The sequence below is a fragment of the Branchiostoma lanceolatum genome, chromosome 1 (assembly GCF_035083965.1).
Source record: "Branchiostoma lanceolatum isolate klBraLanc5 chromosome 1, klBraLanc5.hap2, whole genome shotgun sequence".
NCBI lineage: Eukaryota > Metazoa > Chordata > Leptocardii > Amphioxiformes > Branchiostomatidae > Branchiostoma > Branchiostoma lanceolatum.
In genome coordinates this window covers 2975113-2999212 of record NC_089722.1, presented here as the reverse complement: position 1 = coordinate 2999212, position 24100 = coordinate 2975113, and the positions used below count along the sequence as shown (strand labels likewise).

The window sequence follows — 24100 nt, the reverse complement described above, 5'->3', positions numbered from 1 at the left end:
ATCGTACCATCTCATCATCTAGATGTGACTTTAATGTCGACTTGCAAAATTCAGGAGGTTTATGATAAAAACGAACTATTTTATCCGTTTTAAAAACCAAACAATGCAAATTTCTTTCTTTTTCTCAGCCTGCTACCACGGCACGGGTATAAACTACCGTGGGATATGGAGTATGACTACTTCCGGGGCAAAGTGTCTTGAGTGGTCAGCTCAGGAAGCTGATTACTACACGACTGAGTACCCCTGGGCTAACCTGGACAGGAACTACTGCCGCAACCCCACGGGTCTTCATCGGCCATTTTGTTTGACTGAAGACGGTAGCCAGGAGGAATGCAACATCCTTCCATGCAGTAAGCTGCTTGCTGTCAACAGAAACAATGTTTCTTGTTTCATTAATTTGCATGCAAACTCGTGTGTCTATTCCTGTAATCATCAAGGGCAATAATAAAATAAACAATGTGGTTAGAAATGTGTTCGCACTTGTTCTTTTCTTGATAGTATCATAGAATTGAATGGATGTTGATTTTGCCATTAACAAGTAATATCTTGTACTTGTTATTTTTCTAGATACTATTGAATACAATAGAGGCTTGATTTGCCTCTGCATTTACAAATAATATCTTGCTACGCTTAGATTTTGTTGGATGTTGGGGCAGAGGTCCTCCAAACTACGGCAAGACAACGCCAAGAAAGAGGTTCTACTTCTTCGAGGAAAAGGTCACGTACACGTGCAACGATGGCTACACGCTTGAGTACGGCTCCGCCAGAGAAGTGAGGTGCCTTGAAGGGAACTCAGGAGGCATCTGGGAATATGACAAGCCCGTTTGTTCAAGTGAATGCTATAAGCATTACCGTACTTATAAACTTTCGAAATATTTTGCACACTTAGCAAAGTATTCTTGACATGATTTTTCTGTCATAGAAAGGTAATAAGATCATGGCGATCTGCCAAAATGTAAACATGACGCTTTACCTTCAAGTTGGTTTTCACCTCCACGAACATTGTCAGTCATTGGAGGCTTTTTTTGTCTGCGTGTCTCTGTATTTGTGTTTACGGATATTAGTGGTCATTATAGCGAACCTCTAGGTGGATTGTAATGATATTTGGTACTTCGGAGGAATTAGGCCTAGAACATTTATTTGTCACTTACTTTTCTCCCCCCGTTTAGTCAACTACAAGCAAAGGCTTGAGAAGGATCTACTGGGACTCTACAGTGCCAGTCTGGCGCCAGAAAATATCACCATCAACTTCACGGGAAATGTGGAACAGATCGTCGACTTGGTAAGTGCTATCTCTGAGAAATTTGAGGATCCTTGTCGTTTGCAAGATTGGCAGGAAAGACAACATTTTCGATATTCCCCTCCCATTAACCACAAATAGAAATATGAAGTCACTGCATAAATTATGCAAATTGGGTCCGCCAGTGCATTATTCGCATTTCGTTGTATTCAACCTACACCTCCAATATGCAATCCATAGCATTTACCGTAAGGTAAATATGAAGTTGCTTCATAAATTATGCATAACGCACATTCCGTTGAATTCACATTTCCAAAAGGTACCTACACCTCAAATATGACATCCATAGCATTTACCGTAATGGAATTATGAATTTTTCTGCATTAATTATGCAAATGATGTCCTCATTATCATAGTTTTAATTCAGGTGTATTAACCCTTCTTAATGGTACCTACACCTCAAATATGACATCCGTAGCATGTGCCATAAGGGAAATATAACTTTCGGCAATACCAGTATTAGAGTTACCTTACATCTTCTTGGTTGTTGGCAAAAGAAGAAAGAAAGAAGAAGAAGAAAGAGGAGTAGACGACGCCAGCAATAACAATATATTGTCTTCCTGTATAGTTAGGGGAATATAAAAAATGGGTGGAGGCCAAAACTGCATTACAGCTTATGATGTATTTTCCTTATTATTTCAGGATGAAAAGAAGGAGCAGCTTGTCGCTTCTGTGATCATCGATTTCGTAAGTTTGCGCAGAAAGCCAGTCAAAGCCTCCAACAGGTAACAGACAGTTTTCAGTCTGAAAAGGACTGTCGTCTGAAGGGACAAAGTAATCTTATTCCGGACAATCCGCCCGACAGGATGAAGATGATGGTGACGTGATGATGATGTTTACACATGTGCATGAATCAAGAAGAGTAGAATGTTCCCAATTCTCTTGACTTAGAGGAGAATGGCAATGTATTTTTAGCGACGCCTCAGGGGCGAGCCAAATTTTTACTATATTGTGTGCAGATTGCAAGAATTCTAGGAATTGTACAGGAATGTGAAAGTCCATGGGACGATAACTCAAGAATGCCTAGATGTATTGTCTTCATATTTTGTAGGTGGGTAGGTCTATGGCAGACCTTGTAATAATTGGATTTTGGGCCCCCTAGCAACTTTCTATGGTACTGCAGGGGAACTTTCACTTTTCAAATCTCGTCTTCTGAACATGCTATAGTCGTGATTTTTAAGTGGTGGATAGCTCTTTGTTAGGAAAATATGTCCTGTAGATTTGGACCACCTAGCGGCTTTTTCTGGAACTGAAGGAGCTGATTTAGACTCAAATTTTGAAAGAGAATAACGGAAGTAGTGGATGACGAATCATCATAATTTTTGGTGTGTAGATAGCTTAAGTGATGATTTACATAATCATATGCCAATTATGCAAATCAATATCTGATTTGCATAATTAATGAGGACAGTTAATGAATAAGCTGCATTCTATTATAGGACTCTCAAACACATGACATATGTAACTGAGAGAGAGATAAATATCGATAGATATCAATTATGCAAATTGATACTTAATTTGCCTTATTCATGACAAAATACTATAAATCCATAGTGGTAAATGATGAGGATTTCATTTTTGCACCATTTGGAAGTTTAGTAAATGTGGCCACTGTTAGACACAAATCTTGCATAGAGGGCCTCATTTACATAATTCATGAGGAAATGATACGATATCTTTTTTTGTTGTGAAAACAAGATTTTCATATATTGGACAACTTGTGTTATTTTGGTAGAGAAGGTGATCAACTGATATGATTTATGCGAGGTCCTTATTTGCATGTGGGCTAAAAACGAAAACGTTAACAGAGACCACCGTCGCCCTGGCAACATCTTTTTATGTTGCCAATCTTGTTTTCTTGCCAATCTTGTTGTAAGGGTATTCTAGTGACGTTTGTTTGGATCGTAAGTAGTGAACGTTTTTCCTTATCACGTCATCTCTCTTTTCTAGACATGGTACGATGGTCGGCTGAAATGGAACCCAAGGTACTACGGTGGCATCGACACTTTTAGCATTCCTGGCAAGGATATTTGGACTCCAACATTTACTCTAAAGAGAAAGTAGGTGGAATTATTTTAACAGACCATTTGTCAAATGTGTTTGCTTCATAATGACATCAATATATATGTACGTTCTACCTGACCAAGGAGGTTTCGATCTTCTTGACAAGAAAAGCCAACATCATTGGATACTTTGCTTGTCCAAAACGTGAAAAGTTAACACAATACAAAGAAATAATGTTGGCTAGAACACTGCACCTGTCAGTTGTATAAAGTAAACAATTTACAGGAATCTCTTGGCTACCTTCCAGTGCTAACCCCCTCCACCAAGGCCTACCGAAGGACGTACCGGTCCGAGTCAGCAGTAGCGGCCTGGTACAGTGGAGAGTGGAAACTCTGACCACCACCGTGTGTGATGCTGACCCGTTCTTCTTCCCTGCAGACACCATGGATTGCAACGTCTGTTTTGCAGCAACCTCAGCAATCGAGCAAACCCTACGTAAGGTTTTTAGATATTTTGATGTACATCTATATGACAGAGCATTTACTAACACTTTTGCTATTGCAATTACCTGAAGGGAAAGGTATTCCCAATATTACACAATATCCAGGAATCGGCAGATCTTTTAAGGGACTGTAATGATCATGATGCATTTACTACAGAATGCCATCGGAGAAGCTCCACATCAGATGTACATGTAAACAGCCATCCTTGTGACTCTTACTCCCTTGCAACACATGAGGGAGAATGGTATCGGAGGGATAAGATCTTCGCAAAAGACGACAGGGAGGCGTGTTTTTCTCTCCATCTGTCGAGGATCCCCACGTTCCACATCGCCACGACTGTTGGACCCTGCTTCATCCTGGTTGTACTGATGACCATCACCTTCATCATGCCCGTAGACAAGGGAGACCGAATCTCGTTTGGAGTGACCATTCAACTCTCCATGGTCGTGTCTCTTGTATTTGTTACGGAGGTTCTTCCTGTCAAGGGGGCTCTACCATTTTTCGGTGAGCACTGACACTTCAGTTGATATTAATGATTTACCTGTAACATTTTGCAGGAAACTATTGAAATGCGCTGCCAAACAATTTGTGCTGCCAATTTCCTAATAATTCTAGTAACCATTGAATTTATTTGCTATCTGCGAATTTCACAGCCACGCTGATCATCGTGTGCATGGGGCTGATGGGAATCTTTCTCTTCGTCACCATGGGCGTCATCTATATCCACGGCAAAGAGGGCCGCCTGTCTCCGATGGCGAGGGCTGTTCTTCTCCGCTACATGGCAAGGTACTGAATATTCGTCTTTATATCATTCCCGGGCCGCGATAACCTTCGACACGTGTGTTCGGACCGGTCCGCACTTTACGGGACAGGCCGTGCTTCCCTCGTTCGATTCGAACGATTCGAACTCGCTTCACGTGCGGCAATTTGAATACTCCATTCGAACGTTGAAATCAATGTTGATACATTGTTTTGTTTGAGGTCACAAACCTTTCTCAACTTCTGGCGCATTTCGCATTGAAGTGTGTTTGTTTTCGTGTGGGTATGACACCGATAGAACTCCGGCAACACGGTGTATTTTGCATCACCCTCGGTCTCTGCCCTCCCGTGGATCGGCACCTCGAGAGATAAGGAATACACAGTGTTGTAATCTATATTCATATCATTGGTGACCGGTATCATATAGAGAGGTCGTTCATTTAGGAATTCTTGACCATGTATTCCTTTCTGAGACCTCAACGGAGAACAATATGTTGTTATGGAATATGTACCATGTACGTATTCTATCCACCAAATGCTTGCCGGTGCTAGTTTACTCATCTTCGGTTAGTTGGCAATTTTTAAAGATAGAATCATGAATGGCTTAATGAGTCAATGCCTTGTTGACTCAAAGGAAAGTCTACGAAGCTTTGGGGAATGATTCAAGGCATCTATGCAGCTTGCTTACGAACTGTAGATCAGAGGTGCTATCGTGTCAATTTGCAGACACTTGCACGTAGAGGGGCATCAACTTCATTTTGTATATCATATCGTTTGTAAAGGGTGCTACTTCTGGGAGATCTCACAAAGGAGAAGCAAGCAAGCGATGGTACCGGCGAAGCTGGCCTGACTGACCACCAAGACGTAGTGCTGACAAACATCGCCTTCGCCACGAGTTGTGAAGACCCCGAGATGACCAGAGAGGAGTCAGAGCCTCCTAAAGGTCCCGAGTCCACTGGATCCCCAGGGTTTCGTCAGCTGATTGCAAGTATGGATGAGATGACCAAGGCGGTAAATAGAGGGACGGAGAGTATGACAGAGGGAATGACCGAGCTGAAGAACGAAATGGAGGAGCTGACCAAGGCGGTAAAGAGCGAGGAGGTGGTGTCCGACTACACCCTGTTGGCTAAGGTCCTGGACAGGCTGTGTCTTGTCCTGTACGTCATCAGTATCGCAGCAGCCATTCCGATGACCATGTATTTGAGCAAGTAAAAGAATATAGATGCAAAGGTAATAAGATGTAGTAGCTGTGTGCGGCAGACTATGTCAAAGAATCTGCACGTTTCGGTAAATAACAGCCCTGTAGTATAGTTATTTTTAGCACAATTTGTCCAATGAGCAGATCTTGTGAAGGTTAGTGATTTTTGCATGTTTTGCATAAACGATTTTTCAAAGATGGCTTATGACTTATCTATTGTAGGGCTTTAGAAATGCCTGAGGTTTTAAGAAGTTTCCACCTGACTCTCTCTAGAGTTTCTGTCACTAAGTTAAACTCGATACGTATGATATTGAGATTTCAGTCGTCTTGTGAAGTAGCTAAGCTGAATGTATTGTGTGATAAGCTTTTTGGTTGAAAGATATTTGCACGACGAAGTTTCATATACCTGTAGTAATAAAACTTTAAAGTATCAAAAGCTGAACAACGTGACTTCTCTTTTCTTTATTACCATTTTGCATTGTTAAGATATCGAGCCTTTGCCATTCACCGACACGTGTTTGGTCTTTCGATAAAGATATTTGTATTACTTTATGATTGTGCATGATGATGTGAAAAAAAATGCCGGGGACAATATTAATGTTCCTGTAATAAAAACGAATGAAGGAAAACGAGACATTTGTTTACGAGGGTTATGTTTTATGTCTCTCAATGTTATTTACCAATTTAAGAGATTAGAAATATCATACAAAATTAATGAAATGATAATGATTAGATTGACCTATAATTTTCCAATTAGATGAATTATGGCTTTTTCGCATTAATTGTGCAACTTAGATGCACGTTGCGCGAATATGGGCTTGATTTGCATAATCAAAGAGGAAATCCCAGTGTTTTCCATAATGCCGAATAGTGTAACACAAAAAGGCATGTAATTCATGGCCGATGGAACATAAACAGGTGCCTGTGATGCAAATTAAAAACAAAGTAATGCTTATCTTTCATGGGGAGGTGAAATACCTAGATCGTATCTTTAGCTTCGCCTTTTCCCATCCACGATTGGACCTAAAGGCAGATTATGTGAATCTGAGCTCACCTAATGAGACAAACAGACTGGTGTCAGTTCTGAAGAACATTCCAAGTCTGAGGGCGCTATATCTGTCCAACACACAGCTAACACTATCGTCACTGGAGCCACTAATGCATGGGTTAAGTCACGTGTCTGTGCTAGAGGAGCTGGACCTCAATGGGATATGGTCTTATGATGGTACTGAGATGGAAATTCTGAAGGTTGGACTGTCCAATGTTCCACACCTGACTGTACTCCGTCTTAGAGGCGTGACGGCTATGGGAATGTCGAGACCGGCTCCCGGCATACGCCACCTAACGGGTCTCAAAGAACTGGATTTAAGTCATAGCAGTATAGGCATAATGGGTGATATCGGATTAGAATCTCTCGCCACTGTCCTACCTTTATTCACAGCTATGCAGGTGTTGGTTCTTGAGTCGGCCTGTATCAGAGGCTACACAGGCATGCAAAAACTTCTCCCTGCCCTGTGCCACTTAACCGAGCTGGTAAAGCTGGACATTGGCTACAATAATAACATATTGAAGGACCCCGGGCTGCAAGGCCTAACTGGCACACTCATCAACCTGACTGCTATTAGAGTGTTGGATCTCATTGCGACAGGTATCAGTGACAGAGGAGTATCAGCCCTGGTAAAAGTTCTGCCTCACCTGGTACGATTACAGGTGTTAGATGTACGCAACGATGACATTGGTGACTCGGAAATTATCTCACTGGTCCAAACACTCTGTCAGTCGAGTAAATTGGACATGGGTCAAAACCCACCTGGCGACAAGAGTCTGACCACAGCCGATCACTGTAACACCACACTGCAGGAACTGGACATCGGGGTTAATAGTGGAGTAACAGCAGCCGGACTGGCGAAGGTTGTACAGCTCATCAGCGCACTGCCAGCACTTACCAAGCTAGGTATGGCTGGGCACTTCCCAGCTACACACCTGCCCGACAACGTCGCCTTGGCTCTGACAGAGGCTCTGCCAAAACTTCCTGTCCTGGAGAAGCTAGACCTTCTTCTCATTTCCAACACTGGAGAGGCTGATGTAAGTAAATATTGGGTACAGCGGACATGCCAAAACTCAATGTTATTGATTACCTCTGTATTTTACCTGATGCATGCAATGCAACCTTCTTCACTTACTTTAAGGGGCAATTTAAAAGTGTAGTTTATTCTGATTCTTATAATATGGTACACGACAATTATAGTGAATAGCTTACAACATGTACTCATCGATATCAATATTACGAAATGAACAAAAATAAAAGTGACTCACAGTAAAGATTACTAGCATGTTTATCCTTGAAATTAAGACCCAAGGAACTTTCTGGTGTGAGCCACTTTAGGGTCACTTTACTATGATTTTTTTCATCCGATTTCCCCATCAATTAAGTTTTGTAGGGTCATGAATTAAGATGACTCAATAGATCTCAATTCTTTCATCTGCAGGTATTTCTTTAGGATAGTTCCCGAGGGAGTGGACACCAGTGCCAGCTGCTTGAAGTTCTAGATCATAGATATCTTCGCATGATAGAACTGATGTTTTGTAGTTTAAGAAATATGCATATCCCTGCCTTTTAGATAACTTAAAGTGTACATGTTTTTAATGCGAATGATATGTGAATTCTGTGTGAGTAGGCATCTAAATTTAGTAAGGAAATGCACAAGTATATGTTGGAGGCAGACAACAGTAGTTATATACACTAACGAAATAATATTAAGAGAAATAATTTGGACATGCGTTATTCAAACAATTAACAAGACAAGTAACAAAAATGGTTAGTATGCAATGAATAAGAGAATTGCAATATGTTGGCTCTGGTGTAGCTCTGATGCCTGATTAAATCTGAGTCAAAGTTGAACTGCAATTTGGCGACACAAAAATTTGAATTACCCACATCTTCCACTGATCAGCTCCAGTCTTTTCATCGTTTCTTTCTAGCCTTAAACCCCGGTTACACATAGTCACTCCCAACCTCTAGCCGACCTAAGTCGGCGGTAGTTCTGGAGCCTGACCAACTGCAGGTCATGGGGGCACCCGGGGGAGCCACCACCTAAAGTTTCAAACTAACTACGCAAGAACCGATACATATTAACACTCAAGAGAACAACGCCCCAACTTCCCCCGTACTATTCCCCAATGGAAATTGCCCTGCCTGGCACGGTTGTGACGCCTCCCACCGTTGAGTCGTTCCGTTCCACTGGGCTAAAAGGTCTAGACCAGTTAGACAGGTATCACAGTTGGAGGCGCTTGGACCCCACTGTTACACAGGTACGATACGGCCGAATTCGAATTTCGCGGCTTTTTTGTTCAGTGGATGCGGGTCGTGTAAAAGCCGGGGGGGGGGGGGGTCGGATGTATTCGCCCACGTTGGCGTGGCATATCGGTGGGTTCGAACCCGCAACCTCTCGGTTGTGGGCGAAACACCTTACTGATTGCGCCACACGATGCCACTAAATTGATGTTCTCTGTGGCGCTATATGAGGCTATTGGACTTACGATGAAAGTTTCCTGTTAAATTTCATATCTTGACTCAGGTTTATTGAATTTGAAATCTGAAACTTTCGTGGCACTGCGGTCTTCACTTCGGGTAATTACAGTGTGATACCGAATAATAAAAAAATCACCTGTTCTGGCAAATGAATTCTATCAATTCAAATGGAATTTTTACCGTCTCCAATCATGTTAATGGGTAAAGTCTTCCAAGGCCATCTAAATATTTCATGCTGCATTACTACAAATGTGTCATTGTACTGCGGTACTAAAGTAGATTGTCTCATAGTTCGGTGTTCTTTTCATGCCGCCATGGTCTGTGTCACGACAACAGCTGGGTGTTATTTGGAGAAGAATTTCTGTTAGATCAAAATAACTTTGTTGCAAGTTTTAGACAAAACTTGTGTGTATTAGGGGTTACATGCGCTTGCCGAACAGCTCTTCTGTCGTGCATCAATACAGCGAGACCTTAACTTAACATCGGAGGAGACCAAAACACCACAGAAGCAGCTGGGTACGACTGTGTAGAGATGAGAGTCCAACTTGCCATCGCTGGGATCACCTGCTGTCTGCTGATTGTCGCCGGTAGGACTCTACCTATACCCATTTAAGTATACTGTAAAGGGGAGAAACGGGGATTTTTATTATCATTGTTTACTTTGGGCTCGACGGCCCATATTGGCAGACAGACACATACACATCAACAGTACATCTAAAATAAGTATTTACAATGGGCGAGGGCGAACTAGTTGACAGTAATGTCGACAAAAAGGACTTGACGGGAAGGCCTCCGAGCGGAGCAGTACCATAATGATGTAATTCTCAGACCCGAACAGCCGAGATACAAAAGAATGCATCAGTTTCCGAAGCTTGGCGTCAAATGTGTCAACACGCATATGTACAAAAAGTTCACTATTACTAGTGCTTCTCGGTTGAGACAACAGAATTTTAAAGCCGTCATGGTAGGCAACCCGTAGTCTATGAATTATTCCAGCTCTATAGCATGACCGAAGCTGAGCACAGTACAGATTTAATTTCTTTTTCTTCTTCTTCTCTGGGAAAGTAAGTAACTTACTTTTTGAGTCATCTAGATTTAATATAGATGGAAATATGGTATTGGGGACTTGTACATTTGAAATGGTTTCCTTCCCTCTTTATAGGCTAGGTATTCACTGCAGTTAGTGTTTAGCTTATATCTATATAGCAGTAAGATCACAAAAGTAGCAAACACATTGGGTAAATATAGGGCCCCTTTCAACAGGAAAGTGCCATGTCATCCACAGTTACTGTAGTAATTGTTGCGTGGTTTACAAATTGGGTGTCTGAGTGTTTATGCAATTGTTTTCAAAGAAATGGTAGCGTGCAAAGACGCTAGAAGTAGAAAAATTTGATAAGGGACACTTAACTTGTTTCTGTGTTTATGCAAACGTTTTCTGTGGAATTGTTGCGTGCAATGCGCCGGTAACGAGAAGGAGAACGGTGTTTTACAGTATCTAATTTGCAGATGTAATTTACCAGGGACGGTAGCGTGCAACACGCTAGGAAAACATCAAAAGGAGGAATTTCTATGCCTCACTACCTATGCAATAGTTCGCTAGGAAGTAGTAGCGTGCGATACGCTACAGAAATCTTTGTTTCACAGTATTTATGCAAATGTAATTTACCGGGGATAGCCAGGTAGCGTGCAACACGCCAAGAGAATGATAACAGGAGGAATTTATATGCCTTGCTATTTGTGCAAATGTAATTTACCGGGGATCGTCAGGTAGCGTGCAACACTCCAAGAGAATGATAACAGGAGGAATTTATATGCCTTGCTATTTATGCAAATGTAATTTACCGGGGATAGCCAGGTAGCGTGCAACACTCCAAGAGAATGATAACAGGAGGAATTTATATGCCTTGCTATTTATGCAATAGCAAGAGTTCGCCAGGGGGAAGTAGCGTGCAATGCGCTACAATAATGAGGACACCAACAATCTCACCGGTTTCCTGGATGTAGGAATGCTGGCAGAATATTTTGTTGTGCAAAGGCACAATTATCATAGCAATCATGCGGTACAAAATGTTACCTGTGTGGGAAAGAACTTGTAAATACTGCATGTCAAACACGGTGGAAGACGAAACACATTTTATTTCAAGCCCCTTCTACGATTAAGAAAGAAATGCGCTGTTTAAAGAGGCCATCAAATTCAATCCAAATTTCTCCATGTTCACAGACAAAAAGAAAACTACTCTCCTCTTAACATCACAAAACCCACACATTACAGAAAAAGTGGGATCATTCGTCTTTCACTGTCTCAGAAAAAGAAGTCAAACTCAAAATAAGATAGAACTTAGTGTTAGTATTTAGACTAGAATAGTCACATGCTATACTACTATTGCTACCAATTGTCTGTCCGTCCTTTCATGTTACATGTACTTGCAATTAGCCTACGTTCGGGCAAGAACTTGCAATACACTTATTATCATTGATACCATGCGACTGTGTCCTTTTGACAACTCATCATCATAGATGACGCGTGTTGTCGCTGTCGTTGTTGATCTTATCAATTAGGGACCTAACAACAGCATATAGTAGCTGTATTACTGTAGCCTGTAGCTGCGGGTGTCAATACAAAACGGTTACTCATTAATCGTTACTGCCCTACATAGAAGATCTTTATTGACACAACAAAAGCACAGCGACTTTCGTAAGGTCTTCTAGTACATCTATACATACATACAAACGAATAGGTGCATACAAATTAGTTTGATTACACACAATCATATGGGATATCGTAATTTCACGTGTCGTATACTTATACATTGCTTGTTCTAATGTCCAAACATTCTTTGATGTATATACCTATCTGTACACAGTAAGGATAATCACCTCCTAGCTATAGAATGTAATTGAATCTATCAACAGAACATATACCCACCAGCACTCAGTTCTCTTCAGCAAGATTTCTGCAATTCTCTTAATCTCTTATATACTCTATCTAAAGAACTTTTGATTTTACGCGGCAGTTCGCTTCGCTCTTCTAGTGTTAATTGTGAAATATATCATGCTCATTACACAAACCTATAGTATGTCAACTAAACGTTTTAGTTAAATGTATCCCTCTTCTGTTTTTGCGGGGAGTTTGAACTTATGGAGAGTTCAACGCTTGATCTGTATTTTGTATTTCTTATCATCCAAATGTTTTATCGTCTTATGATATATTTAGTTTTCCCTGCTGTACAAGTGGCGGTGAGAATATAGGTAGCATATAACCTGAGTCCGCCATCACTTAGTTTTGTCAAGTTTATGTATTTGATGTTGCTTATTTTGTTATAAAAGAAGTTGTGTTTCAATCTACTGAAAATAACGCATGCAGAAATACTATCAACAATGCACGTAAAATTTGTTGCTAGTATTGCTAGTTGATTATGGTGGCCTTTCAATTATTGAGATGTTGGGTACTTATAGGTACTGTGTGCTATGTGTAACTTGATTCACATTGGTAGATATAGAAACCATTTTGTCATACTGTCTTCGGATACAATACACCCTACCCGTGTAGAACAAGTTTGGATGATTACAGGAGATTACAGAGATACCTCATTTCTCACACAGGAAGCGCAAGCAGTCAATACATCAGCCTGGGCTGCTGGCAGGACACTGCTGAAAACACAGCCATTCCAACACTCGAGGGGACAGATCCACGCCTAGATGGTCGCTTCATTGTCCGTGAAAACCCCATCGAGAAGTGTTATGAGGTAGCTCTCTCTTTTGGGTTCACCATGTTTGCTGTACGGAACGGCGGAGCATGTACGGGGTCTGCTGATGGCCTCAACACCTACCAGAAGAACGGACCTTCCTCCGATTGTAGAGCGGACGGTAAAGGTGGATTTTGGGCGAACGAGGTCTACCAGATTGGCCCAGCAGATACAAAAGAAGGTTTGCACCTTCATAAAAATCATGGTGTTGTTTTGGTGTTTGTGTGTGAATGTTTATGTGCATGTGTGTGTATGCGTGCGTGCGTATGTGTATGCTTATTTATTTATCTATTTATTTATTTATTAAACTTCACAGAATGAAATCTGATAGGTGTTGGCAACAGGATCGATGCATCCTTTACAAGGCCAACACCTCCAGAGTACATTTGTGTTTATGTATGTGCGTGTGTGCTTTTGTCTGTTACGTCCCCTTTTACTTAATTCACGTCACGTTCGACATTAAGTACGTGTCGTTCGACTTGCCACAAACCCGTCATGGTTCAGGTGGATATGTTCTCCATGACTTCAATGTTTTATCGGGTTAACGATTCTGCGTTCTCTTCTCAAGATGGATGGCTGATACCGAATTCGTCATGGGCTGTGGACACAGGTGAATGGCTGGTACGGAATTCGTCGTGGGTTGTGGACACCACCACCATTCTAGATGCTGCTGCACAAGCCTTGGATGGGAACACTGAGACCTATTGGAACCCTGGGGGCATTGGCTTAGATAATCTCAACAAAGACTGGTACATGATACTGGATCTCACATTACCTCATACTCTGACCGACATCGCAGTCAACAACTACGGAGACACCACCCATGACATTGCAGCCTTCACGTTGCAAAAGTCAAAGGTTGGGAGTCCGTACTACTGGGAGGACGTCGTGTCCGTTACTAACGTACAGGGAGGGACAGACCAGCGCCAGGAGTTCGGCGGGTTCCAGGGAACAGCGCGGTACTGGAAGTTCGTGGTCAATCGGACCCACTCGGGCAACCCACCATGGCTCAGAGAACTGAACCTCTTCGGGATCCCATTAGGTAAAGGGAAATATCATTTTTGTCATGTAGCCTATAATATTGATACACAACAAACAGTCAAATTAGATGCAGCCAAGTGTGGAATGTTCGTATCATAGGTTGTATCTTATATCGCACTTGATCTGAATTGAGCTATTCTTTATTCTTCTTCCTTCTTTATTAAAAATTGCAACAAAACAATACATAGTCAAGTGAAGCTCCAGGCAGACAAGCTTTAAGACAATTAGCCTTTACATGTTTGACACGGAAATAATGCCACAATCATGAATGTACCGGAACCCAGTTTCATCTAACTAGAGATTGAAAGCTGGTTTGATTATTCGACAGCTTCATTTTTGTCAAGTTTGACGGGTATGTCAGGGTCACGAAATTCCCGGAAATCCTCGTTTTCGTGTAGTGACGTTGTTAAGGTATAACGCCCCTAATTTATCTATCTATTCATCTTGAAACATATTGGTTGTTTCTTCAGCAAAAAAAAGGCTGATTTCCAGAAGAGCCCATAGGGGTACAGATAATAAATACAGGTCATAACATAAAAAAATAATCATTAAGCATAGCAATAAATGCAGAACAAATCAATATGTCAAACAATAACACTGAAATCATCAACCAAAACAACCAAATGATGTTGAGAGGTCAGAGGTCAAAGTTCCATAAAATGAACAGAAGGAAACGATAATTCAGAGCAGTAACATAGTAATATATCATATAATCAAATCAAACTTAGTGGACAAAAGTAACTGAACAGACATAATAGGTTGCCAATTAATGGTCAACTTGCGCAACATTTAAGAAATATGTTGATAAAGATGATGATGATGATGAACTCAACCCTATGCCAGTTATTTTAGGCATTATCCACAGGTTGATACATTTTAAATCCTCCACAATGATTTATGTTTAATTCAATTTTTAGAGTGCGTGCGAATTCCGGAGGTTTTTGAGCTCGACGGTAGACTCACAATGTTACCAAACCTGATAGGCCAGAAGACTTTCAACGAGATACAGAATTCCCCAGTGATGGACTTTCTCTCCAGTTCCTTTATCTTCACGGGGGAGCACCATCCGGAGTTTCGAGAATTCCTGTCCACTGTCATTTTCCCGCGATGCAATGTCTCTGAAGAGGACATATCCAACTGTCCCATACGTCCATCTTCGAACATCACAGCCTCGTGTGTGTAAGTAGCCAACAAGTCATTTGGAATAGAAGAAAAATTGCTGCAATTATCTTTTTTATAGCCACTTATGCATGTTAACCTCTATTTTCCTTAGGCAATATTGACCATCAGCCAGTTATGTATTTACCGTCATTTTTTTTAAAGTAAGTCTTCAACCATGTCAACGTTAATTAAGAAAGTAGAAACTAGGTAGATAAGAAATTAACGGTGTGTAACTTAATGTTTGTATAGATGTGTGTACAAAATAGTGAACATCGTGTTGTGATGTATCCTCATCATATCTTTTGACTGATTGTTTTTATCTCAGCGGTACACAACTGCTGCCATGCCGTTCGTGGTGTGAGGAAGTGTTCAGTATGAGCGATGACTTGACGAAGAGCCTGCTGCCTCCGTGTGAGTTGTTCCCGTCATCACAGCAGGGCTGTTGGAACCCTGAACCAGCGACGATAATGGATAGAGGAGGTGAGAATCAGAACTTCAAACTATGACTTTTAATGTGAATAATAGGTTTTTTTCTCCGGCATCGGCAATATTGACCAATGGTTTTACCTTTGCTGGGAAGAGAAGCATTTACTGAGTCAAAAACATCGCGTCGTTTCATTGGGCTAGCTACGCATACTGGAGACGTGCATGCGTGATTGGGGCGTCTTTTGGGAATTTTTCGTGTTTTGGACTAATAATAAAGCAGGTAATCACGTCTCACTACAATGTCAATGTAAGCAATGTCAATTTTTCTGTCGCTGTGTAAAACCCACATAAAAATATATCAGCAAATGCATTAATCAATAATTAATTAGAAATGTTGATTAAGGCTCTATAAGGGGTTAAGGTGACACTTGAGAAGGGATTAAGCTGTTTTATACATTTTTTTCTGCTCTCTAAGATGTCAATTACTAAACCATTATGGACTTTTACTATGTGATACATAATGAAATGGGCTTTGCCTGGTTTTCTGGTGCAATGACTCTTAAAAAGCAAAAAAAAACCCAAGCAATTTAATGACGTCCTTTCCTTTTCTCAGCTTGCTACCACGGCACTGGCATAAACTACCGTGGACTATGGAGTACAACTACTTCCGGGGCAAAGTGTCTTGAGTGGTCAGCTCCGGAAGCTGATTACTACACAACTGAGTACCCCTGGGCTAACCTGGACAGAAACTACTGCCGCAACCCTACGGGTCTCGAGCGGCCATTTTGTTTGACTGAAGATGGTAGTCAGGAGGAATGTGACGTTATTCCGTGCAGTAAGTTGTCGTCAACAGTGACATTGTTTTTGTTTCTTTCATCAGCATAAAAAGCTTTTGCATATATTTCTTGTAATCAAAGGCAATTATAAAAGAAACAGTGTGGTTACTAATAGAAAGCATACTTGTTTGCACTTGTTCTTTTTTTGATATCATTGAATCCAATGGATGCTGATTTTGCCATTGAATTTACAAGCAATATCTTGCTACGCTTAGACTTTGTTGGCTGTTGGGATAGAGGTCCTCCAAACTACGGCGTGACAACTCCAAGAAAGAGGTTCTACTTCATAGGGGAAAAGGTCAAATACACCTGCAACGATGGCTACAGGCTTGAGTACGGCTCCCAAGGAGAATCGCAATGCCATCAAGGGAGCTCAATAGGCCTCTGGGAATATCTAAAGCCCGTTTGTTCAGGTGATTGATACCGTCTTTACCGTACGTTTGAACTTTCGAATTATTTACGCAGACGTTGCAAATTATTCTGGAGAAAATTTCTTCTTTTACCCTATCTAGACGGGGGGCTAAAAGTGTCCGCGCCAACTTTGACGTCCTATAAGTATAACTCGTGAACGACGTGTGCTAGGACTAACAGAATTAGGGAATTTTCCTAGAATTTAGTTGGCAACAATTTTATAGTAATGGTATAAGTTTATCATATTTTGTGTTGCCATGGCAACGGGATTCTGACAGGCATATTTTACACAATTCACTAATTTCGGTATAAACAATGAGGTTTTCAGGCTTTCCTGCTCTACCACGTTTGTTTTCCTACATTATTAAGATCCTATGTAATCTTATGGTATTGGCCGACCGGGTCTACCCTGAGCTAAGGAGACAAAGAAGAAAAGAGAGACAGCAGCCTCAGAACTCCTGACTGGAGTGATTATACAAAGAGCCACTTTTGAGTGGAAGTATTTTTTGTCGTCCATTTTGACGGGGATCGAGCTAGAAGAATACATTATAGCACTGCGGGACACTTCAATCTAATTTTCGATAAGTTGTTATGCAAAAGTGCTTTTCGACTTGTCAATTCTGAATTGAGGTGACGCTGGCAGAGTCCATTTTATTAATTAGCACGGGGGGCATTTTTTAAATTCAATTTTGGACTGTGGTGATTATGGAAAGTGCATTTTTGAGTGGAAGTATTTTTGAAACATTTTAACTTCAGGTGCCACCAAGAGAGTCCATTCTCGCAAGGGGCTGTTTTTCTTTAAATTCAATTTTGGATCAGCCAATTTTTGCCAGGGGAGGGAAATGGGTGCGATATGTTACATTTGCTCCCAAATGTTGCGTGTATAGTTTCTCACCGTTTTCTTCCACCGTTTAGTAAACTATAAAGAAAGGCTTGAAAAAGATCTATTGGAAATCTACAGTCCCCGTCTGGAACCTGAAACTGTCACCATCAGCTTCACAGGAAATGTGGACCAAATCGTCGACTTGGTAAGTAACATATCTGAGATCCTTTTCGTTTCGAAGAAGATTATCCTGTAATAAGTAAAAAAATGTATGGACATTGAAACTGCATCACAGCTCATGCTATTTTTTTTTTACAATTCACTTCAGGATGAAAAGAAAGAGCAGCTTGTCGCTTCTGTGGTCATCAATTTCGTAAGTTTGCACATACACACACACACACACATATGCACACACACACACACACACACACACACACACACACACACACACATACACACTCACACACACACACGTACACATACACACACACACACATACACACACACACACACACGTACACATACACACACACACACACATACACACACACACACACACACACACACACACACACACACACACACACACACACACACACACACACATGACAGTTCTCAGTGTGTCAGCTTCTAGCTATAGGGGCCTGACCAGTGGAAGGGCTGGAAGATGCGTCATTTAGTCAAGATTGTTATAATAGTAGATTTCTGTTATTCTAGTAACATTCATTTGGATCATAAGTGGTGAACATCCATTATCTTTCCCAGACGTGGTACGACAGTCGGCTGATATGGAAAAAAAATTACTACGGTTTAATCGAGACCATCAGCGTTCCTGGTAAGGATATTTGGACTCCAACATTAAACCTAAGGAGAAAGTAGGTGGATTTTATTTTTCAACAAAACATTCCTTAGATTTGCTTTTTAGGAAATACCCTATATCTGACCAAGGTTTTGATCCTCTATATTGACTAGAAAACTCGACATCATTGGATTATTCGCTTGTCCAAAACGCGAAGCGTTGCGCAATAGGAAGACCATTTTGGCTACAACACTGCATATTTCAGTTGTACAAAGCATAACGAGTTACAAGAATCTCTTGGTTACCTTCCAGTGCTAACCCCCTCCACCAAGGCCTGTCAAAGGACGTACCGGTCCGAGTCAGCAGCAGCGGCCTGGTAGAGTGGAGAGTGGAGACTCTGACCACCACCGTGTGTGATGCTGACCCGTTCTTCTTCCCTGCAGACACCATGGATTGCGACATCTGTTTTGCAGCAAACTCAGCAATCGAGCAAAACATACGTAAGGTTTTAAGATATTTCGAAGGACTCTAGTGCACTTCTATATTACCTAGCATTCACTAAAACTTTTACTATTGTAACTACCTGAAAGTAAATGGAAGTATGTGTATACCCCATACGACAAATCTTTTAATGACAATTCTAGAATGAGCAGATCTTTTAGGAGGCTTTGATAACTATTATATATTTACACCAGAATGCCACGGGAGAAGCTCCACTTCAGATGTACATGTGGACAGACATCCCTGTGACTCTTACTCCCTTGCAACGAATGAGGGAGAATGGTATCGGAGGGATAAGATCTTCGCAAAAGGCAAGAGGGAGGCGTGTTTCTCTCTCCAACTGTCGAGGATCCCCACGTTCCACATCGCCACTACTGTTGGGCCCTGCATCATCCTGGTTGTACTGATGACCATCACCTTCATCATGCCCATTGACAAGGGAGACAGAATCTCGTATGGAGTGACCATTCAACTCTCCATGGTCGTGTCTCTTGTATTTGTTACGGAGGTTCTTCCTGTCAAGGGGGCTCTGCCATTTTTCGGTGAGAACTGACACATTACTTAAGATGGTTATGTTTTGCCGAACGTATATTTGTGTGTGTGTGTGTGTGTGTGTGTGTGTTTGTGTGTGTGTGTGTGTGTGTGTTTATGTGTGTGTGCGTGTGTGTGTGTTTGTGTCTTTGTGTGTCTTCTTATTTGATATGTATTTATGAAACCTCGAAATAATGAGATTTTAGGCCCTCTAATTTGCATAACTGATGAGTAAACCCGCTGTATTGAATGATAAGCTTATAAGACTCTGTACCATGTGGCACCTAATACCTGTCAAAAGACACACTGGGGCAAAGACTGCTGGCAGGGCCTGTCCCTAGAGGCCCTACAGCTAGTTGTTAAAACATAAAGGAATATACAACTTGCTTTTTATATGTGGATAGTTAAGTCATGCTTCATTTAGTGAAAGGGTAACTATTCAAATCAGAATCTAAATTAACATATCTAATGAGGAAATCTTACTACATTAAAACCCACTACATTCCATGACAGGAATATTAAAATGCAAATACAACATAAGTAGCTGAGAAATAGAGGGACATTGATAGATAAAAGTTCCCAAATGAACACCCAATTTGCATAATTAAGGAGAAAATACTGTAATTATATATTGAATTTCATACTTGTGGCATTTCGAAGTTATGTAAAGGTTTTAACATTGTTTAGTATGTATTGTGCAAATGAGGGCCTGACTTGCATAATTGGTCAGAAAATGCTATAATAGCATTCTTTGTTACGATAACACTGTCACCAGATTAAGATTCAATTTCCTAGCAACCATTATCTTTATCATCTTCTATTTCATAGCCACGCTGATCATTGTGTGCATGGGCCTGATGGGAATCTTCCTCTTCGTCACCCTGGCCGTCATCTTTATTCACGACAAAGAGGGACGGCTGTCTCCGACGGCGAGGACTGTTCTTCTCCGCTACATGGCAAGGTACGTATTGAATATTTTTCTTTATATCATTGGTGTCCATTATCACATGATGAGATAGTTTAACTGCGACTTCATGGCAATGTGTTCCTTTCAAAGACCTCAAGAACAATATGTTGTTACGGAAGAAGTACCACGCATTCTATTCCCAAAGACTTCAGCCGGTGCTAGTTCACTGACCTTCCCTTTTTGGGGGGCAATTTCTAAAAGATAGCGTAAAATCATAACGGCTTAATTAGTCAATGCCTTGTTATATTGACTATATAGAAAGACTGAGAAGTTTTGGGAATAATCCTAGGCCTCTATGCAACTTACTTTAAAATGCAGCTTTCTTGCCGACTGCGGAGCAGAGATTTCATCGTGTCACTTTGCAGGCATGTACATTTGCACTGTGAAGGGCATTAACTTAATTTTGTATGTAATTTAATTTGTAAAGGGTGTTACTCCTGGGAGATCTCACAGAGGAGAACCAACCATGCAACGGTGCCAGCGAAGCTAGCCTGACCAACCACCCAGTCGTAGGGCTTACCAAAGTTAACATTGACGACGGCCGCGGTGACATGACAGCAGACGATGATAAAAGTGTCACTGAAAATGAAACTGGTATGGCGGCCGTCGAGGATTCCGTGACTAACCACACAGTCGTAGAGCTGACCAAATTGACCATCGCCACTGACGACGGTGACATGACAGCAGACGATGATAAAAGTGTCACTGAAAAGGAAACGGGTATGGCGGCCGTCGAGGATTCCGTGACTAACCACACAGTCGTAGAGCTGACCAAAGTGACCATCGCCACTGACGACGGTGACATGACGGCAGACGATGAAAAAAGTGTCGCTGAAAATGAAATGTGTACCGCGGCCGGTGAGGATCCTCTGACTATCCACCCTGCCATTAAGCTGACCAAGATCGACGACGATGACATTGCCAAGGACGAAAATGACATGACGGCGGACGATGTAAAGAAGACCGCTGAAATTTGCTTCCACGCGAGTGGTGGAGACCCCGAGATGACCAGACAGTCATCGGGGTCTCCTAAAGGTCTCGAGTCCACCGGCTCAACACCAGAGTCTCCTAAAGGATCTACAGGCTTTCTTCGCCTGATCTCCAGCGTGGATGAGCTGACCAAGGCGGTAAAGAGAGGGAACGAAGAGCTGACCAATGCGGTAAAGAGCGGGACGACGCGGATAATAGGAGGCCTGGCAGAGGTAAAGAACGAAACGGAGAGGCTTACCGAGAGGCTGACAGAGGGGATGAACGAGCTGAAGAACGAAATGGAGGAGATGACCAAGGCAGTAAAGAATGAGAAAGAAGTGTCCGACTTCACCCTGCTGGCTAAGGTCCTGGACAGGCTGTGTCTTGCCTTGTATGTTATCGGTATTGCGGCAGCCATTCCGATCACCATGTATTTGGGCAAGTAAAAGAATATAGATGCAAAGGTAATAAGATGTAGTAGCTGTGTGCGGCAGACTATGTCAAAAAGTCTGCACGTTTCGGTAAATAACAGCCCTGTAGTATAGTTATTTTTAGCACACTTTGTCCAATAGGCAGATCTAGTGAAGGTTAGTAATTTTTGCATGTTTTGCTTAAACGATTTTTCAAAGATGACTTATGACTTATCTATTGTAGGGCTTTAGAAATGCCTGAGGTTTTAAGAAGTTTTCACCTGACTCTCTCTAGAGTTTCTGTCACTAAGTTCAACTCGATACGTATGATATTGAGATTTCAGTCTTGTGAATTAGCTAAGCTGAATGTATTGTGTGATAAGCTTTTTGGTTGAAAGATATTCGCATGACGAAGTTTCATATACCTGTAGTAATAAAACTTTAGGGTATCAACAGCTGAACAACGTGACTTCTCAATTCTTTATTACCATTCTGTATTGTTAAGATATAGAACCTTTGCCATTCACCGACACGTGTTTGGTCTTTCGATAAAGATATTTGTATTACTTTATATTTGTGCATGATGATGTAAAAAAATGCCGCAGACAATGTTCCTGTAATAAAGATAATGAAGGAAAACGAGACATTTGTTTACGAGGGTTATGTTGCATGTCTCTCAATGTTATTTACCACTTTAAGAGATAAGAAATATCATACAAAATTAATGAAATGATAATAATAGAATTGACCTATAATTTTCCAATTAGATGAATTATAGCGCTTTGCATTAATTATGCAACTTAGATGCAAGTTTTGCGAATATGGGCTTGATTTGCATGATCAAAGAGGAAATCCCAGTGTTTTCCATAATGCCGAATGGTGCAACACAAAAAGGCATGTAATTCAGGGCCGATGGAACATAAACAGGTGCCAATCATGCAAATAAGGGACCAAGTTGCACAACTTGATATGGCAATGCCATAATCGTTGATAAAGGTTAGACATCCGGATAATAAGATATGCCAAAAATAGTTACTCAAGCAACTGGATAAGATTTTGAAACAGTCAGACGTTTCAGATAGCATCCGCTATCTTTCGTCAGTGACTCAAAGAAGGATCTGGTAGAACTAGGTTTTATACCAAAATTCTGAATAGATATGTTAATGAAGGAAAGACAAGGGATTTGCTTGAATAATTATTTTTGGCGTAATACCATAATCCCTTATATAAATAGTTTGTGACATGTGAAAGTTACTGAATATCTCTAGGCACTGTAAAAGTCATTAGCATGAAATTTACAAAAGCTCTAAATATTTCACGGGGGTATATGAGCTCCCCGAACTCTAAGCATAAGGTTTTGTGTATATGCCAGTTCTGAATGTAATGTTATCCGGTCTGAATGACGCAACCCGTAAACTATCCGGCGGGACATAGCCTCCGATGTAGACTCATGGCGCCAGCAATAAGAAGAAAAATATAGTAGTATAAAAACAATAACTTGAAAAAGAAAACAGCCGGGTTGAGTCTGCATCGGAGGCTAGTCGGGACACCGGTTTTTGCCTAGGTCATATTTCCAAAGCGGGGCCCGGTCGGGCAGCTTGCGGGAACGAAAAATATCATATAAAAGACAGCAAAAGACACAAAACGTGAAAAATGACTCCTAACCATAAATTGTGTATTTTCTTGAAATGCGCTTTTTATTTGTCGTTTTCGTAAACAGCCCGGACGGGCCCCGGCTTGGAAATGTGACCCTAGCATTATCAAAACAAAATAAAGAATAAAACTAGAGTTCCACGACCTCATACCTTCGCCGAATGATGTTAGCCTTTTCGAGTGAATGCTTATCACTCAGTATGTAAATAAGGTCCTCGATTGCATGAATTTCAAGTGATCCTTTTCTCTACACAAAACACAGCATTAAAGTAAAATCTTAGAAAAGAGGGCCATTGTAGCATTTCCTCATATATTATGTAAATGAGGCCATAACGTCCACATTTGATTATCTCCCAAACGCCACAGGAATGAAATCCCATCATTTACCACTCTGGAATTAAAGTATTTTGTCATAAATTATGCAAATTAGGTATTCGTTTGCATAATTGATATCTATCAATATGCCTCTCTTTCTCAGTTACATGTCACGTGTTTGACTACAATGGAATGCAAGGGTTTGTATACTTTTT

The 24100-nt window shown here is 41.2% G+C and overlaps 3 protein-coding genes and 1 long non-coding RNA gene across 4 annotated transcripts; all 4 read left to right on the top strand.

Moving 5' to 3' along the window:
• The first annotated feature begins 1981 nt into the window (after positions 1-1981).
• On the top strand, positions 1982-4305 carry LOC136427725 (uncharacterized). The gene is made up of 3 exons (XR_010754501.1): positions 1982-3360; positions 3612-3799; positions 3964-4305. It is a non-coding gene; the product is annotated as an uncharacterized lncRNA (long non-coding RNA).
• Positions 4306-4471: 166 nt separating this feature from the next.
• Positions 4472-6398, top strand: LOC136427719 (uncharacterized). Its single transcript, XM_066416830.1, has 2 exons — positions 4472-4593; positions 5349-6398. The coding sequence occupies exons 1-2, from the start codon at positions 4481-4483 to the stop codon at positions 5776-5778; spliced, it is 543 nt and encodes a 180-aa protein (XP_066272927.1). The 5' UTR covers positions 4472-4480; the 3' UTR covers positions 5779-6398.
• Positions 6399-6711: 313 nt separating this feature from the next.
• On the top strand, positions 6712-8666 carry LOC136429805 (protein NLRC5-like). Its single transcript, XM_066419786.1, has 2 exons — positions 6712-7849; positions 8254-8666. The coding sequence occupies exons 1-2, from the start codon at positions 6713-6715 to the stop codon at positions 8263-8265; spliced, it is 1149 nt and encodes a 382-aa protein (XP_066275883.1). The 5' UTR covers position 6712; the 3' UTR covers positions 8266-8666.
• A 1142-nt stretch (positions 8667-9808) lies between these two features.
• LOC136429795 (uncharacterized) lies at positions 9809-22508 on the top strand. Its single transcript, XM_066419774.1, has 14 exons — positions 9809-9883; positions 12900-13223; positions 13611-14084; positions 15001-15262; positions 15570-15724; positions 16284-16505; positions 16722-16919; positions 17833-17945; positions 18069-18113; positions 18506-18615; positions 18852-19039; positions 19235-19582; positions 20400-20532; positions 20966-22508. The coding sequence occupies exons 1-14, from the start codon at positions 9829-9831 to the stop codon at positions 21951-21953; spliced, it is 3615 nt and encodes a 1204-aa protein (XP_066275871.1). The 5' UTR covers positions 9809-9828; the 3' UTR covers positions 21954-22508.
• Positions 22509-24100: the final 1592 nt, after the last annotated feature.

Bases quoted from the DNA above. Each gene is read 5' to 3' on its own strand.
- LOC136427719 (XM_066416830.1), top strand. From the start codon at position 4,481: ATGGGGCTGATGGGAATCTTTCTCTTCGTCACCATGGGCGTCATCTAT. The intron at 4,594-5,348 runs GTACTGAATATT...TCGTTTGTAAAG, and splicing joins CTTCTCCGCTACATGGCAAG to GGTGCTACTTCTGGGAGATC.
- LOC136429805 (XM_066419786.1), top strand. From the start codon at position 6,713: ATGCTTATCTTTCATGGGGAGGTGAAATACCTAGATCGTATCTTTAGC.
- LOC136429795 (XM_066419774.1), top strand. From the start codon at position 9,829: ATGAGAGTCCAACTTGCCATCGCTGGGATCACCTGCTGTCTGCTGATT. The intron at 18,114-18,505 runs GTAAGTTTGCAC...TATCTTTCCCAG, and splicing joins CTTCTGTGGTCATCAATTTC to ACGTGGTACGACAGTCGGCT. The intron at 19,583-20,399 runs GTGAGAACTGAC...TCTATTTCATAG, and splicing joins GGGGGCTCTGCCATTTTTCG to CCACGCTGATCATTGTGTGC.